Genomic DNA, 15,572 nt, shown 5'->3' on the forward strand with positions numbered 1-15,572 from the left:
GCTATGACTGCTGCCTTCATTATGTGCTCATAATGTCAGTAGTTCTTGGTAATTTGTTCTGATTTATTCGTACAGTTCTCTCAATTCAATGCAAATTCATTTCCTTGAGGTTTTGCCAAAACAGTGCTAAAATGTTTTGTTTTTTTAAATACAGCAATACGTCTAAGATGTTTAAATAACCGTCGATCATCTCAAACGTGTACAATTCACTTTTTATATTTATATATTTATATAATGTGTGCTTATTTTGAGAGATTCCACAAAACTGCCAGCTTGGACACTTTAACCAGCTAAAATGCATAGATAAAAAGTGTGGGTTTTATAATTTCATTCTTTAAACTTTTATGATGATATATACGTCAGACAGCCTACTTCCACATTAAACAGGTCCATACCATTATAAAACTGTTATGGTCACCAAGTTATTTTGAAAATCTTGAGAAAGAACCGTATATTCTCCGTGCAGAACTTGAGCTTCTCAGTGGGAGGAAACGGGGCACTGAGATCAACAAGAGGGAGGAGGAAGGACCCCGACTGCAATGCCAGACCTGACTTGTTGTAACTTGAACAACATTTTCTTTGTATTAAATAGATGTAGGTTGCATTTACAGCCTGTTTGGAAGCATCAGAGATTATACACCAACCAGTGAAGAACTTGACTGAATACACTTCACTGGTGGTCATCTTGCAAATGTATAAAAAACGGTCTCTTGCTATTGATGGTACATGAAAAAAACTTAAAAGTCAACAGCGTGCTTTTGAGGCTAAATATTCCAACAATGGAGACCAACCTAGGCTGAAAAAATATGGCTGGCGAGAAAAGGATTTTTGAAACACAATGATGGTCCCATGTCCAGTTAGTCAGAATTGCTAGTATTGTGATTACCATAACCTCCTCCGCCCCTGTCCCATTCAATGATGAGATTGTCCACCCTATCAACAAAATGGCTCTGCCCTTAAACCGATGAGCACAGGAATGGGCTCCCTCTACAGTTCATGCACGGAGAAACTACACCATTGGCAAAATGTCTGTCGGTTGTTCAGCAGAGTAAAATTTATACTCTTTAAAGACTAAATCACAAGGTGTTAGAACAGCACCCGATTGGGTAACAACACCCGATTGGGGAACAGCACCCGATTGGGGAACAGCACCCGATTGGGGAACAGCAATACCTCCATTGGAGGATAAGGGGGTCAGCCAGTGTATCAAATTATCCCAAATGGGTGAAACGTCCATATGAGCATGACTTACATTTAAATTTAAGCTCCATGAATGCTCTCTCCCCTTTTTTCAGAAAAACTGCTTAATTTAATTCCTGACCCAAATTTAATTACTGATCATTTAGGGAGCAAAGATCAACTACTTGGTGATCTCTCCGCCATTGATGAAAATTGTTGTTTACTCAAAAAACGGAAGCACTTCAGATTGCTAATTTTTTTTAGATGGTTACATGTATAATGAAAAACATTACATTGTGTACCAGCAACCACTGCGTTTACACTGAGCATGTTACCAATGGTGTATATATACAGCCTAAATACAATACACTTCCCTAGCCAGCTACTCGTACAACATTTTTGACCTATATGGAAAGATTTGGTTTGCATATTTAAAAAATAGTACAACTCCACTTACTAGAACTATATTACAGTTATGATTATGAGCACAGACCACCAATATCACCATTACAATTGTATCTATTATTTAGCCCATTACATGCAGTTTGTCTGTATCTGAGAACGATCTGTTTTCATGGAAACCAAAGTAATTCTTTTCGGGCGCAATAACATTTTGCGAAAAAGTTTGCGATAAAAATTCAATATATTTTCTTTGTTAGTTCCTTTCAAAAATCTAAACAGGATACATATTTCGTTTTGTTTTTAAAGGATCTGATTGTGTTCAACTGAAAGTTGAATTGATTTTCAACATCACAATAAAGAAAATTTGGGAAATTAAAACCAAAAAAAAAAAAAACCACATAAAAATAAATAACAACCAAAATCGATCCCAAGATTGATCAATTGATATTTACTTTACACATTTTACATTACTGAAACAACACTCCTTTCCAATACAACCTTGCCATGAGGATTAAGATGAGCGTTGAAACATGGCGTAAGGCGTGAGAAATCAAAAGAAATATATCATCTACTTGATTATTTACTCAATAGTTTGTTCGCTGCAGACAGTAGACCGTGAGGGGGGTAACAAACCGATGGGTGTCAATAGCTTACAAGTTTTGATTTTGAGTTTTCAAAGATGAATACTCCAGCCTAAAAATGTTTTGACTTTTGTATTAAAAGCAGAATCTGTTGTTCCATACAACAACTTGAACTACACAGACCCGACCAGAATTCAAGTGTGTAGACAAGTCTCGGAGCCACCAGAATGACAAACCATCTCCATTTCTAAACCAGCAAATTCAGATCGTCTCAAAAGTTTATTCACAGCTGCCCAAAAGTCGAGTACCCTAAAGCACAAACTACTATATCTATGAAGAGTCACTTGCTTAGTACAGGCACCAGCCTATTTAAGCACTCCCTTTGACTCTTGTAGTTTGTACAAAACAAACCCCCAAATGGCTGGTCCATGAAATAGATTGACAAACAATCCATGAACATCCCGACGCCAGATGCTATAAATGTAGGTGTCCGTTGACGTACTGGACCATTATCAAGTTAGTACTGAGGCAATGGATCTCTGTATACAACACCACAGGAAAGCTCATATTATTCCACTGTAGACATAACGTTGTTAAATATTCCAAACACCTCAGAGAATCAGGTCCAAAGTGAATGAGGTTTACTCTCCCTGGTATTTTGAATCCGAGATCCGCACAGGAGTTTGGACGCTAGACCGACTTAACAACCAACAGTGTGACATAAAAAACCCAAGAGCTCACAAACGGCTGTGGTTTGTGAAGTTGCCCTATCTTTCTAAAAGCACTGTTGGATTTAGCCCAGTCCACGAGGTCCTTAGAGCCAGACTAAACCAAATTTGGTGATTTCCAAGTTTTAGGTTTGCCGTTAACCAGCTTTTTCGATCAGCTAGGTCACTATAGATGACCCATCAACAGTGACACAATTTCTTAGTTTTTTTTTTTTTGGCATTTACATGTATCTCAAAACGTACCTTTGGTTTTTTGTTAACAATGCGCAGAATAACAGGGTACCATATCTACACACGCTTGTGAGAATTTCCAACAGCACCTCTTGAAGTAAAACAATAATACATGTGAGAAAGCTCTGAAGTTGACATAGTGATACTAAGTGAACTCTTACAAAATAAAAACATTCACCAAACTTAGTCCTCCGACCCTTCAGACCTCAAATTGTCCCCATCCATTGCCTAAACTGACATAGCTCTTAAGCAATAGTTAAGCCTACAAAACCTTGGTTACCAGTGAACTTGTGCACGACCTGCATAGAGGTCACTGACCTGCATAGAGGTCACTCAGACTGTAAGGTCACAAGTTCAAATGACGTTCCTTATGACAAGGCCAGCATAAGATGGTAGTCAACACCACAATGGATGCTCTCAGATAATGAGTGCTAAATCGCCAACGGAAATATCAGATGCCCAAGGTCAATTCTTAGGTGTCCGAAAAGATTCCCGGCAAGTTAAGGTCGGCCTCCACGTGACCTGGGAGAGGGTGAAGGGTCACGAGGTATACGTTCCCGAGGACCCTCTGAGTAGTGGGAATACTGGTCTGGGTACGGGCCAGAGCGAGAAGCACGCTCATACATGTCCTCCATCTCAATATCTCTATCCCGTGTTCTGGAACGTCCACTGCTAGTACCACTTCCTCGTTCTGGGTACCTGTCCCTGTCCGCATTGCCTCCTCGAGACCTATCCGATGAGTCATGGCGCCCTCGTGGGTCATAGTGTTCTCGTTGTGAGCCACGCTCTTGATAATCGCTCTCGTACCTTACTGCATCGCGTTCAACATTAAGCCTGTCCCTGGATCCTCTGGAGCTTTCCCTAGGGTCAGCACCACCGCTGCGATGGTCGTGCCCACGGTCACGATCGCGACCCCGCTCAACATCGCGATCACGAGTCCTGTCTCGCGGGTGACGCCTGTGGTCATACTCATGATCATAATCATGTTGATCTCGTGATGAAGGGGCATTCCGCTCATTATTATATAAATCATTTGACCGTCGAGGGCGCTCATCAGGTGATAATGCTCTGTCGTCATCGTGGTCGCGATCATCACGACGATCCGAGTAGTCTGGCCTACAGTCGCTGCTTCGGTATCCACTCTCATCATATTGGTCTTGATGGCTGTCGTAACGGTCATTGTTATGGCCGTCGTGGTCGTCTTTTCCTTTCCTTTTATGCTTGTCATGTCTATGGGATCCAACACGAGACAGTAGACTGTGAAGTGGTGAGGATGTCCGCGAGACAGAGTTGTGAGCTGGTGTTGGTTTCGGTGGTGTTGTTGGCTCTGGACCATGCGCTGCTTTCCAATAAGCCTCAAGATACTCAGCCAGATGTTCACATGCATCTTCAAGTTGGTTCTCATCTAGTATGACATCAAACAGCTCCTGAAGAAGATACAGCAAGTATTTAAGATTATGAACACCACAATTTTTCTCAGATTGATATAACCTAAAGGAAAATATTAATGACTGAAGTTTTGTCTTTATACTCTAACGTGCAAGGACTTATATAAGTTATACAGTACCATGGTTAATTTGCAAATATCCTACACATTTGACATACTTCCCCGTTTGGGTGTTTTTGTTGTTGATTGCTCTGTATCCAATGGTACCCAGTTTTAGATTGTGTCAAGTGGTATAAAACATCTGTGCAGAGAGTGCAGCTTTCGTATTTCAGTTTACTTTTGGTTTGAACACTCCAGCCAGAGCTCCATGCACTGCTCTCAACTCTCATTGTTGTTTGTTTGTTGTTGTTTGTCTGTTTGTTTCCTAATATAGACCATGTAGGCTGGTTTTCATAGTGGCTAAGAAGTTCAATGAAACTGGTGCTACACAATATGTTTGATTAGAGTGACTTCAAGTAGCTTACATGCGGGCACTGTTGAAGTTTATCTGCTGCCACCAGCTGCACATTTAAGTTGCGACTCTGCGACTTTGATCGTGACTTGATCAGCCTTTGTAAAACCTTCGGAGAGGTGATCTTGACGTAGACGAGAATCGGGGCAAGGGAAGTCTTTGATAGCTGAGCGGGATGGTTGATGGTGTCGCAGTCTAACACGACCAACTGAAGAGAGCGGGCCAGCTCAAATATTCTCTCAATCTCAGCTTGGACTTCCGCTGTGGAAAGAAACAAAAAGGAAGGGTTCGTTTGACTTATAGTGGTAACATAAAAAAACAAGGTAACATCTATTCATAAATATCAAATAAAAAAACCCACAAGTGAAACTGACTGGGGTAATTTGAAATGAGTTGACTATAATGAGTTGACAAAAATCGATTATAGAGGGATTTAAACCAACTACTTTCAGATTGACATACCGATGCTCTACCAACTGACCTCTGTACATGTAACATAGCTCTGGCGTGTTAATCCAAAGGTCGTTGGTTCAAATCCCACTCTAGTAAATTTTTCTTTATTCAACCCCAAGTCTATTATAAAAAATTAATATTTAAGGCACTTTTAACAGAAGTATCAATGTTTCAGGCTTCATCTGAACCACAATTTTGATAATAACCCCAAATTGATGTACATTCCTCAACAATTCAAACCTTTCACTTGTACTGAACTATTCAATGCTTGTCATAACAAAACGCTTTTGGGGGGTTAAATAAATCTCGTCATTGTTTATGTACAATTTATTTTCAGGAAAAGTGATAAAATATCTCAATCATGATATGTTTTATCCACTGAAACTCACTTTCCTCCCTAATGTGGGGGGAAAACGACAACAATCTGTTAAAAAATAAACTACCCCCTCACCAAATTAAGCAAAGATCCCAAATGACCCTAATACATTGTATATGCGAAAATCTTCATATAAATATATCATTTTGGTTTAATAATCATCATACATCGCAGTTAACTGTGGCAAAGCACGTGCCCATCCCAGCACTGTGCCTCCATCTCTAAGCATAGGACTCGTTGTGGGATATTGAATATGATGAAGCGTTACGCTTGGCTGACCACCAAGCACATTATGACACTCAGCGCAAGGGCATGAGGGACGACGAAGGGGGGGGGGGTGTGTAAGGCTCACATCTGCTTTTACCACCTTGAATGCTGTCATGTGAAAATGGTCTTGGATGAGCGCTATGAAAAGAAACCTGCTAGGTCACTTAACATCATGCAGTGTAGGGGGTAGTGGGTAAGGGTGTGTCCTATATTCTCAAGGAGGGGGGAGACTGGTATTAAGCATTTTGTGTTTGGCCGACAAATGATCACTTTATTGAGAGTGGATTAAGGCCCTGTTGTAGTCTTCCAGGAAAACGATAACCTAAAACTGTTGTCATTTCAACTTGTTGATTAAACAAGTCTTTAAAACGTTCAGCGTTAACAGGGTTAAATTTGACACTGGACCACAGGCCCGGAGCCAGGGATTTTGTCTTAGGGCCAGTAAAATCAGGACTGGACAAGTCCGACTGTCCGACTGTGGTTTTTTAATTGATCAGTGAAACCTCTCTGTGTAGTTTTCTTAAAACTTACAAAACAATTATGTTCAAAAATGTTGACTTTGAGTGTGATAAATATTACACTTTTTAAATGGTCCATTTGAAATTGTTATACCTCGGTAACAAACTGTGAAGTTTGATTGGTCGAGAACCAATCATGTGACGCGGAACAAAAACGCATGTTACATGGTTCGACGGGCCGGGTAACATGAAAACTGATATACACCGGTGTACATCACCTTGATTGTTCCCAGCGTTGGTCGATTTCCAGCGCTGTGTACGAAACAACCGCGGGTTCGAGGGAATTGTTTCTTGTTCGTCTGCTTATTAAACAATGGATCGTCATAATAATGTTTGAAGATGACAGAACTTTGAGAAGAGGAATAGCAAAACAATTGTTGCACGCTGTGACTGGGGTCCATGGGTTTTGTACACCCTCAAGTGGAACTGGCACCCTCCCTCGAGTGTACAAAACGCCATGGAACCCGTCACAGCGTGCAACAATTGTACAATGGTACATTCTGAACACTACGAAGTACATAAGCCTTCTTTACTTTAATGGCAGCTGCTGTTGACTACTCCATCGTAGTGTGGGGGTGGGGTGAATGTGGGAGGGTGATTATATACCTTGATGAAATTAATCACACTCTTCAAGCAATGTAACAAAAGAAGAAGACATTGATTGGGTTCCGTCCTTGTCTGCCCTACTTGTTTTGGCCTGATAATAATTTATGCAACCAGCGTTTGTTTCATTTAAATATTCATGAGTATGCTATTAAGATTCCTATGAGGACATTAAATAGAAATAAATTTATATCAGGGATAAAGAATGTCGCTACAACACTGCTCTGAAATTTCAAAGGTTGTGGGTTTGAATCCAGACCAAGTAATATGCCTGTGATTTTGTTCACAGAGCTTGAGAAAGTAGTGAGTATACAGTGTTTACACACATCTGTCGGTGTATATGGGTAAAAACAAAATTAATATGAGGACATTATTATTATTTTTTTTTTTCTTCTTTTCTTTAAATCAAGTAGAAATAAAATTCAGAATTTAAGGGTTGTGTCCTCCCCATTAAATGGATTTCTTAGAGAGTTGACAAACATCTTCTGAAGCTGTCACTCGTGTTCTGTCTCCACTAACTTCACTAACAAAAATATGAATACCCCATGCAAAGATTCTGCTTTTCGATTGGTTAAGAGCGCACCAAATAATATGTAATTTTGCTTTGACTTGAAGATGGCGTAAGCCCGACGCACTATACACGCAGCAAACAAGGTACTACACCTGCGACCGATATACTTTCCCATTGCAACCTATGTACTAAACACATATCAAGAGCAGCTTCTTGGTACAATAATGTCTAGACAAGAAATATGCATGGGGTTTTATAAAACAAATATTGACTGCTTTTAATCCTGCTATGGTTAAATCTTTGACTCCCTCTGTGATTCCAGGAAACAGTCTATTTTCACAAGGCTTCACAAGATGTGGAGGGGGGGGGCTCTCTCTGCCACATACATACATACATACATACATACATACATACATACATACATATAGGGCATTTGTATAGCGCCACTACGTCAAGAACGCAGCGCATTAGATAGGATACAGAGAATGTTTGACACACTTCTTGAATGTTCAAAAAGAGTCAGATTTCCTGATTGAGGTGGAGAGTATATTCCAGGTGTGTGGAGCAAAATGCCAGAATGTGCACATACAAAGGCATGGTATTATTTCTCTTGAAAACTTTGATTTCCTATATAAGATCAATTTAGGGTAAATTGAGGTTGTTGTTTTTTTTTTGGTTTTTTTTTCAGTTTCAAAGTGTTAATGTATGTGAATTTAACATTTCCTATCTCGGCCTCATTAAACCCTTCAAAATGTTTTCATCTCTGCACTTGCTTTTTCTCAAAATGTCATTTTTCGAGTTGGGTTTTTTTTGCATGTGGAAGGGCCGAATTCACCTAACCATCTCTATTTTAATGCAATGAGTTGAATGGAATCAACCCAAATGTCTGCACCAAACTGGGGTTGGATTTTACTTATAATACACCTACAGCGTCCATGCAGAAGTGGTTAGGTTAACAGGGCTACCAACTAGGCCTGGGTGAATTATTTGAATATCCAGTTAATGGCGAATAGGTTTTCCTATCCGTAAATGCCTTTTTTTTCTTAACCGGATATCCGCAATGGGTGCGAATACCTATTTATAAACCGGATACTCCTGTAATTCCACCAAGTAACCGGATATTCTTTAATATCCGAATATCCGCGGAAGTCGGACGACAACTGATAGGAATGTTTTGTCTGAATCCTTATGAAACTTCTATTAAGACAGCATAAAACAGCATAAATTAAGTATTTAACTATGCTCACCTCCGTGAACGAGTTGAAATAATGATATTTCTGACGTAATTTGTTCAAAGATTTCGAAAGTTTTTCTTCACGTAGAGTCAATCACGATCAAAAGAAAAAGCAAATCGCCATCTTTAAATTAGATCCGGTTATTTTTATGAATGAACCGAGTGACACTGTCTAAAACTAATATCAATCCGCCCATAAGATCTCATTCACAAACAAACAGCGCCCTCTAGCGGCATTTTTTTAATAGCGCCTTCTAGCGGCGAAAAAAAACCTATTCGAATATCCGGTTAATTTAGGATAGTTGGCAATACGGATAGTTCCGAATACCAAAATTTCACTATTCGCCCAGCACTACTACCAACACTTTGTACAACAATTAATGAGATATATAAAATGACATTAAACATAATAAGGGAAAAGTTTCCATAATCTAGGAGATTTTAAAACTTGTTGAGGGAAACTTTTGCAGAATCAGGAAGAATTGGCAGCTCTGGGGTAAGAGTGGGGGGGGGGGTTGATTGGTGAACCCTGACAGATGATGTCATGCTAGGGTGGTCATCAATTCACTTACCTATACTGTTGGAGCGGCTGTTTGAACGCTCCATTATTGCACGCTTATTGGGGTTGTTCATTACGGAACGTTTGGCTAGTGCTATATCTGCAGTTACTCTTGTAATTGATATTCTACAAAGGAGAGAGACAAAGAAAAAAAATCGTCAGTTAGGACAATATAGGAAAAATATATACTGCAATCAATTTGAAATCACATAATGTAGACCTCTAAGTATAAGCAATTGCATAGGAAGTAAATTTTGTTTCAAAAATTTACTCATGTTGAAATTTGCTCTATATGCAGTTTTTTTTTTCCCCAACCTAAGCTAAATTTAAAAGTTTGAAATTAGAAATGCACTTTTGTAAAGATATTGATACATTGTACTGCACCTAATAAGAAGAACATATCGGATAAAAACCTGCAGAAATGCAAGAGCTACAAGCAATAAGAGACCCAGCAATCAACCCCAAGTTTTGATTACTGAATACTGAATGATTTTTAAAACAGATTCAGGTATTGGTTCCATGCGATGTCTTGTGTTGCTCTCTATGTAGTTCTTGTAATGCGTACAATAAATGTAATGTATAGGGAATCACCCCAAGTTTTGATTTAATTTTTTTTTTGTGATTTAAAGCCATTGGACACTTTCGGTAAACAGTATTGTCCAAAGGCCCACACTTCGTGTATCACAGCTTATATATCAAATAACAAACCTGTGAAAATTTAGGCTCAATCGGTCATCGGAGTCGGGAGAAAATAACGGGAAAACCCACCCTTATTTCCGCACGTTTCATGACATGTGTTTTAAACAAATCCGTATATTCTGGCTATCGAGAATTGATAATTGTTTTAATGTTTTCTCAAAAATTAAAGCATTTCATGGAATAATATTTCAAGAGAAGTCTTTCACCATTACCTTCTGTAAACCCTGTAAGTTATTTGTAAATCTGTGAACTTTTATTTTGTTTCTGTTCCGAAAGTGTATAATGGCTTTAACCAGATAGTCTGTCACTAGTACAATGCGGTTATGTTGCTCCCCGTGTAGTTTTTGCTATTTTTACACTAACCGACATGCGTAGGTGATTAGCAAAATGATTGCATGTGCTTGATAATGTCAGATGTATAAATTCTGTAAAAACAGAGTATTTGACGAGACATTCTTAATATTAATCCAACCTGAGGCTCAAACCCCACCGTCGTTGCCAAACAACAGGTCTTGAATTACACTCAATATGAAAGAGAGCATACCTTCATATCTCATCTTGCCCAAGGTGCAGTTCCAACGCTATTAGTTTATAAATTCCCCCCGAAAACCACACAAACAACTATCAAACAGGCTTTCATCATCTAAAATGTTTTGCTTTATGGTCTTTCATCCGACATCTTTCAGAAAACATTCTATTTTTTTGCGGTTGTTTTTGCACAGATCTGTGTACTTAAAGGGACACTACAGATTTGGCACGACAAAAAGATCACAGATTTTAACAAAACCTACACGGTCTAATGATAACGATAGTAGAAAACATCCCTTGAAATATTTCTGTTTGAAATGTCATATCTGATGAGAAATAAATCAAACTAATTTCCCGTTTGGTGTTTATCGCTCAGTGAACAATTTACTCACTTTATTTTTGCATTGATGTCATGCAAAATGTGTAGTAATTGGTTTTTCTCTATTTTCTTGTGACCTAGATGGCTGATCGATCTCAAACTTCTACAGGTCTGTTCATTTATGTATATGATGGATTACATAAAGTGCTTACACTGCTGACAACTATTTTGTTAGCAAAAAAAAAACGATTCTGTAAAATTCCTTTAAAAAACAGAAATGGCAAAGGGGAACATCCGTGATTAACCGTTGGATACAAAAGCAACAAGCGAGGGCCAGTTTCATCACAAACATCTATCCGAATGATCTATCCATTGTGGTCCTTCATGCACGGATATCCAGCCACAATATCAAGTTTATTTTCAGGTGTTGTGGCTTGCCTACACTGTAGCAACATTTGACCTTTATATGACCAATGAGGTAGTAGAGTCTAGGGAAGGCCCAGGGCATTGACGTGGGTTCAGACCATGGTTTAAGAATACCCAGCGGAGATATCAGCAAGGAAGTATTGTCGCAAAGTAACCTCTCTTGTTAACAACTCGCCACCGGTCCAATGAGCTAAAGCCTTGCAAAGTCTAGCAGTAGCGACAAAAATACATCCAGGTTGACGCAACTCCCTGTAGTGTATGAATCCCCAGAACAGAACGATCCTAATGAAATGCAGTAAGTACACTAATTTCAATGCTTCAAAATGTCATCCGCAGAAAAATACACTTTGTTTTTATATCAGGAATATAACGCAGTGCTATTTCTAGTCACTAGCGAGCGATTTGTTTATAGCACATTTGTCAATTAAATTTTGGTTTCAGGAGATTTAGGGCTTGTTTAAATGTGACAAAAGTTCTAAGAATAACAGTTCAATAATCCTGCCCAGCTTGTCTTCGTTTTAAAGAATTAAGTCATTGTTATTCCAAATGAAATACAAACGCTCCAGTCAGCTTGCAAAGAAAAAAACGAAAAGATGTTTTGAATTTGTTCTTCTGCAAAACCAATTAACATTTTGCGACAGACTTTAGCTGTTTTGCTTTCTAGATAAACCTAGAGCCCGTGCTAAATTAACCTAATTGAAAAACAGTGTTGCAACATCCACAACAAATTGGTTACAAATTCCTGATAAGAAAAACACAAAACCAAAGTTCCACTCAAAAGGCAGACCATCAAAATCAAAGGATCTAATTGCCTCTCTCGGAAGCAAATTGCCGGCCTGCGTCAAGCCAACTCCCACTGGTGACAAATTCACATACTCTACTCTAAGCTTAAATCATTAAACCCACATAATCAACAACCGGTGCACATTATATATTCTCTGAATGCACTTAGCTGATGTTATCCCTGCCCTTAAGCGTTAAAATTAATAATTTCCTAGAAAACCAACCCCTAGGGTGTTGCAACCCGTCAGTGGTAAATATTTTACCCTTTCACAACGATAATCACAGAGTATGTTAAGCATCAAGTTCGTATTTTTTCAAGAAAATGTGGGGTTTTTATGCAAATTAATATCATAGTTTTGGGTGCATGAACATCTCTTAAAACCCTCTGAACAGCCAAAGGAAAAGAATTTACATGCTGGACCCACTTAGGGCAATCAGAAGGCAGATTGTATGCATGGCACAGAGCCAGGAGGAGCGTCGAGCACGTAGGCATGCGCCCATCGTCTGACAAGACAGCCTAACGAAGAAGCACTGTGTTAGGGGGTACAATTCTTGTTCTAATGGTCTAAACAGATGAATAGATGTTCCCTGGACCCACACACTAAAGATTGAAGCATTCTGAAAGTTTACACATTCAGTTTCAAGAATTCAGTTTTTGTGCGTGCAAAGAAGGATTTTTTGTGCACTTTATAATGGGTCCATATCGACTAGTCTGCCATCCCACACTATTTGTCAACCTCTGAGTTTACCCACCAAGAAATCACCACAGTATCAGTGGAGATAATCTGCACATCTTGTGGTTATTTATATATTTATATAAAAAAAAAAAAAAAAAAAAAGAAGAAGAAGCTGGTCCTTCCGTCTGTAGCTCAGACAAGAAATATTCAAACTGAGATCTTGTGTCTTGCGGGTAAAATCAGCATCTGTTCCATGGACACGATGTCTTCTTCAAGGAGACACCGGCCATGATGGATACCAACCATTCTGACAAACCTGAGACGCAAGTGTCTATCGTGCTTGATGAACTACACTTGTTAACAGACTAGACAACAGGTTGATCGACAATGTAAGGTCAGATTGCTACTGCATCACAATACCAGTACTAAGCCTGGGTGACAAGTGAAATTTACTATTCGACTAGTCGCCCCTCAAATAGTCACAACTTTGGCACCAGTCGCAAATAATTTTCAATTCCCAAGATGTATTGTTGGATGTTTGCTGTAAGAGAATAGAGTAAGGATTGTTCACTGATGTCAGATTGTGTTTTGTAAATAATGTATGTTGTTGTGAATGGTCATGAGCGACACAATTGATTCACCAAGAAGGTAGTCTCGACTTTTTTTTGTAGTCCTCACGGCATAATGATTTAACCGAGTAGTTGAAAAAAGGGTAGTCACAACTTGACTAAGACACTAGTTGCACTAGTCACACAGGCTTAGCCAGTACCTACTTGATTAAGGAGCCATTTAGAATATTAACTAGATCGGTTTTGTTTTTGAAATTGTTTTGACTCACCCACCCACACACCCACCCACCCCACATCTTGATTTTCAAATATTAAATGGCTTCATAACGTAATCTATACACTAAAGAACAAAGTGATGCCACGACTAAACCATTTACTTTAGATCAAATGTCTCTAACATCAATAGTTTTCAATTGGCTTAAGCAGTTAAATGAAAATTGTTGATCTCGTCCAGCTGGGTATTTTGTCTTCTTTTATTGGTTAATATATCTTTGCTTAGTGGTGCTGATTTTCACAAGTTGGAGTTTTCTTTCCACATCTGAAAGGGTCTATGTAACTTTTGTAGGACAAAAAACACAATGTCCACAGATTTACACTAAACTTACAGTTTGAAGATAATGATAGTGGAAAGCTTCCCTGAAAATACTACGTGCTGAGGTGCTGTCGTTTTGGGGAAATGAGTAAAACAATGTCATGAAAATAATTTTCGTCTCATGAGATGAAAATTATTTTAATCATTTACAAACGTATTTTTATGACATTTTTTTACTCATTTCTCAAAAACTACAGCACCTCAGTAAGTAATATTTGAAGGGAAGCTTTCCACTATCATTATCTTCAAACCCTGTAAGTTTAATGTAAATCTATGGACATTTTGAAAAGGTACCCAAATCCTTTAAAACTGAATTTCGATTTTCACTTATTTCTTTTCCCCAACCCATCTACAATTTCGAGGGAGAAAAAACCCCCAAATTGTTTAAACATAAAAAATAGTTAATAACCTAGCAGAGTCAGACCATTAACTATTTATTGCATTTATACCATCGGTCCCTTTGGTTGGTGGCTTGTTTGCAACAGCTATTTCTAATTCTATGTTCTCAATTTTTTAAACACTGACAATTCTGAATGGCCCCTAAACTAATGCTACCCCTTGTGACTTTACATCTCATATGTGTTCTTTATTCTTCTTCTCTCCCCATTTCCTCAAACCCATGTGTATCAGTTAGGCATTTTGCAATGATCCCATATTTCTTAGAGTTTAATAATAAAAGGAATCTGTTGTTATTCCGATTTGCGGAGCTCAAAAGTTCTTTTTCATTTACCTTCCCTCAAATTTGCGCTTGAGGTAGTCGAATAAAGCCTTCTGCATCATATCGGTCACTTCATAGCCTTTCAGCGATGGACCAACTAAAACCACCGGGCGCATCGAAGGGACTACGTCATATGGGGGTATATTCTCTGTCTGAAAAAGACACAAAGTTTGGAAGGAAATAGATAAGAATCAAACTTTATTATTGATGTAAAGTTGACACATTGTGCCTGTTTTTATACAAAAATTAAAGTTGGATTTGCACGGTCAGGTGAGGTTTGCAGTAGATCATGTGTAAATCTTTTTGAGAAGCGTTGTGAATGAGAAGAATCCGTGTTTTATAATTCTCAACGCTTCAATCAGTATGCTCTGAAACGTTGAGGTGTCAACCACAGATTCTTCTCAGAACTGCCACTACTCAAAAGAGATTTACACATGGTGCTACTGCGAAAGGACCCAATTTCATAATGATAGTTAACGGCCAAATTTGTGCATTCTGTATGATTTCCATTACAGATGGCTGCTAACCGTAAGCTCACGAAAAGGCATGCTAACCCTTTGGTGCTTACTGCACGAAAATTAATGACGTCACAATGCAAATCCATGGTGAACGTGCAAACTTGCCACCGAATTTTCTTGCAAACCTGTGAAATCTGTTTACACCTACGCAAATTTTAATGCTACAGTAAGCACACAAATTCGCTTACGGTTGAGCAGCGCTA

At 38.7% G+C, this 15,572-nt stretch overlaps 1 protein-coding gene across 4 annotated transcripts in view; it reads right to left on the reverse strand.

Moving 5' to 3' along the window:
* Positions 1-3,621: 3,621 nt before the first annotated feature.
* LOC139940140 (voltage-dependent L-type calcium channel subunit beta-1-like) overlaps positions 3,622-15,572 on the reverse strand; it is a 103,435-nt gene continuing 91,484 nt past the window's right edge. For all 4 annotated transcript variants that reach the window (XM_071936396.1, XM_071936395.1, XM_071936398.1 and 1 more), the window contains 4 exons: positions 14,864-15,003; positions 9,554-9,666; positions 5,033-5,280; positions 3,622-4,548 (listed from right to left, as the gene is read on the reverse strand). In XM_071936396.1, the coding sequence (XP_071792497.1) occupies positions 3,622-4,548; positions 5,033-5,280; positions 9,554-9,666; positions 14,864-15,003 (1,428 nt within the window). The remainder of the gene's footprint in view (positions 4,549-5,032; positions 5,281-9,553; positions 9,667-14,863; positions 15,004-15,572) is intronic.

This window comes from Asterias amurensis, chromosome 7 (genome assembly GCF_032118995.1).
Source record: "Asterias amurensis chromosome 7, ASM3211899v1".
Classification (NCBI taxonomy): domain Eukaryota; kingdom Metazoa; phylum Echinodermata; class Asteroidea; order Forcipulatida; family Asteriidae; genus Asterias; species Asterias amurensis.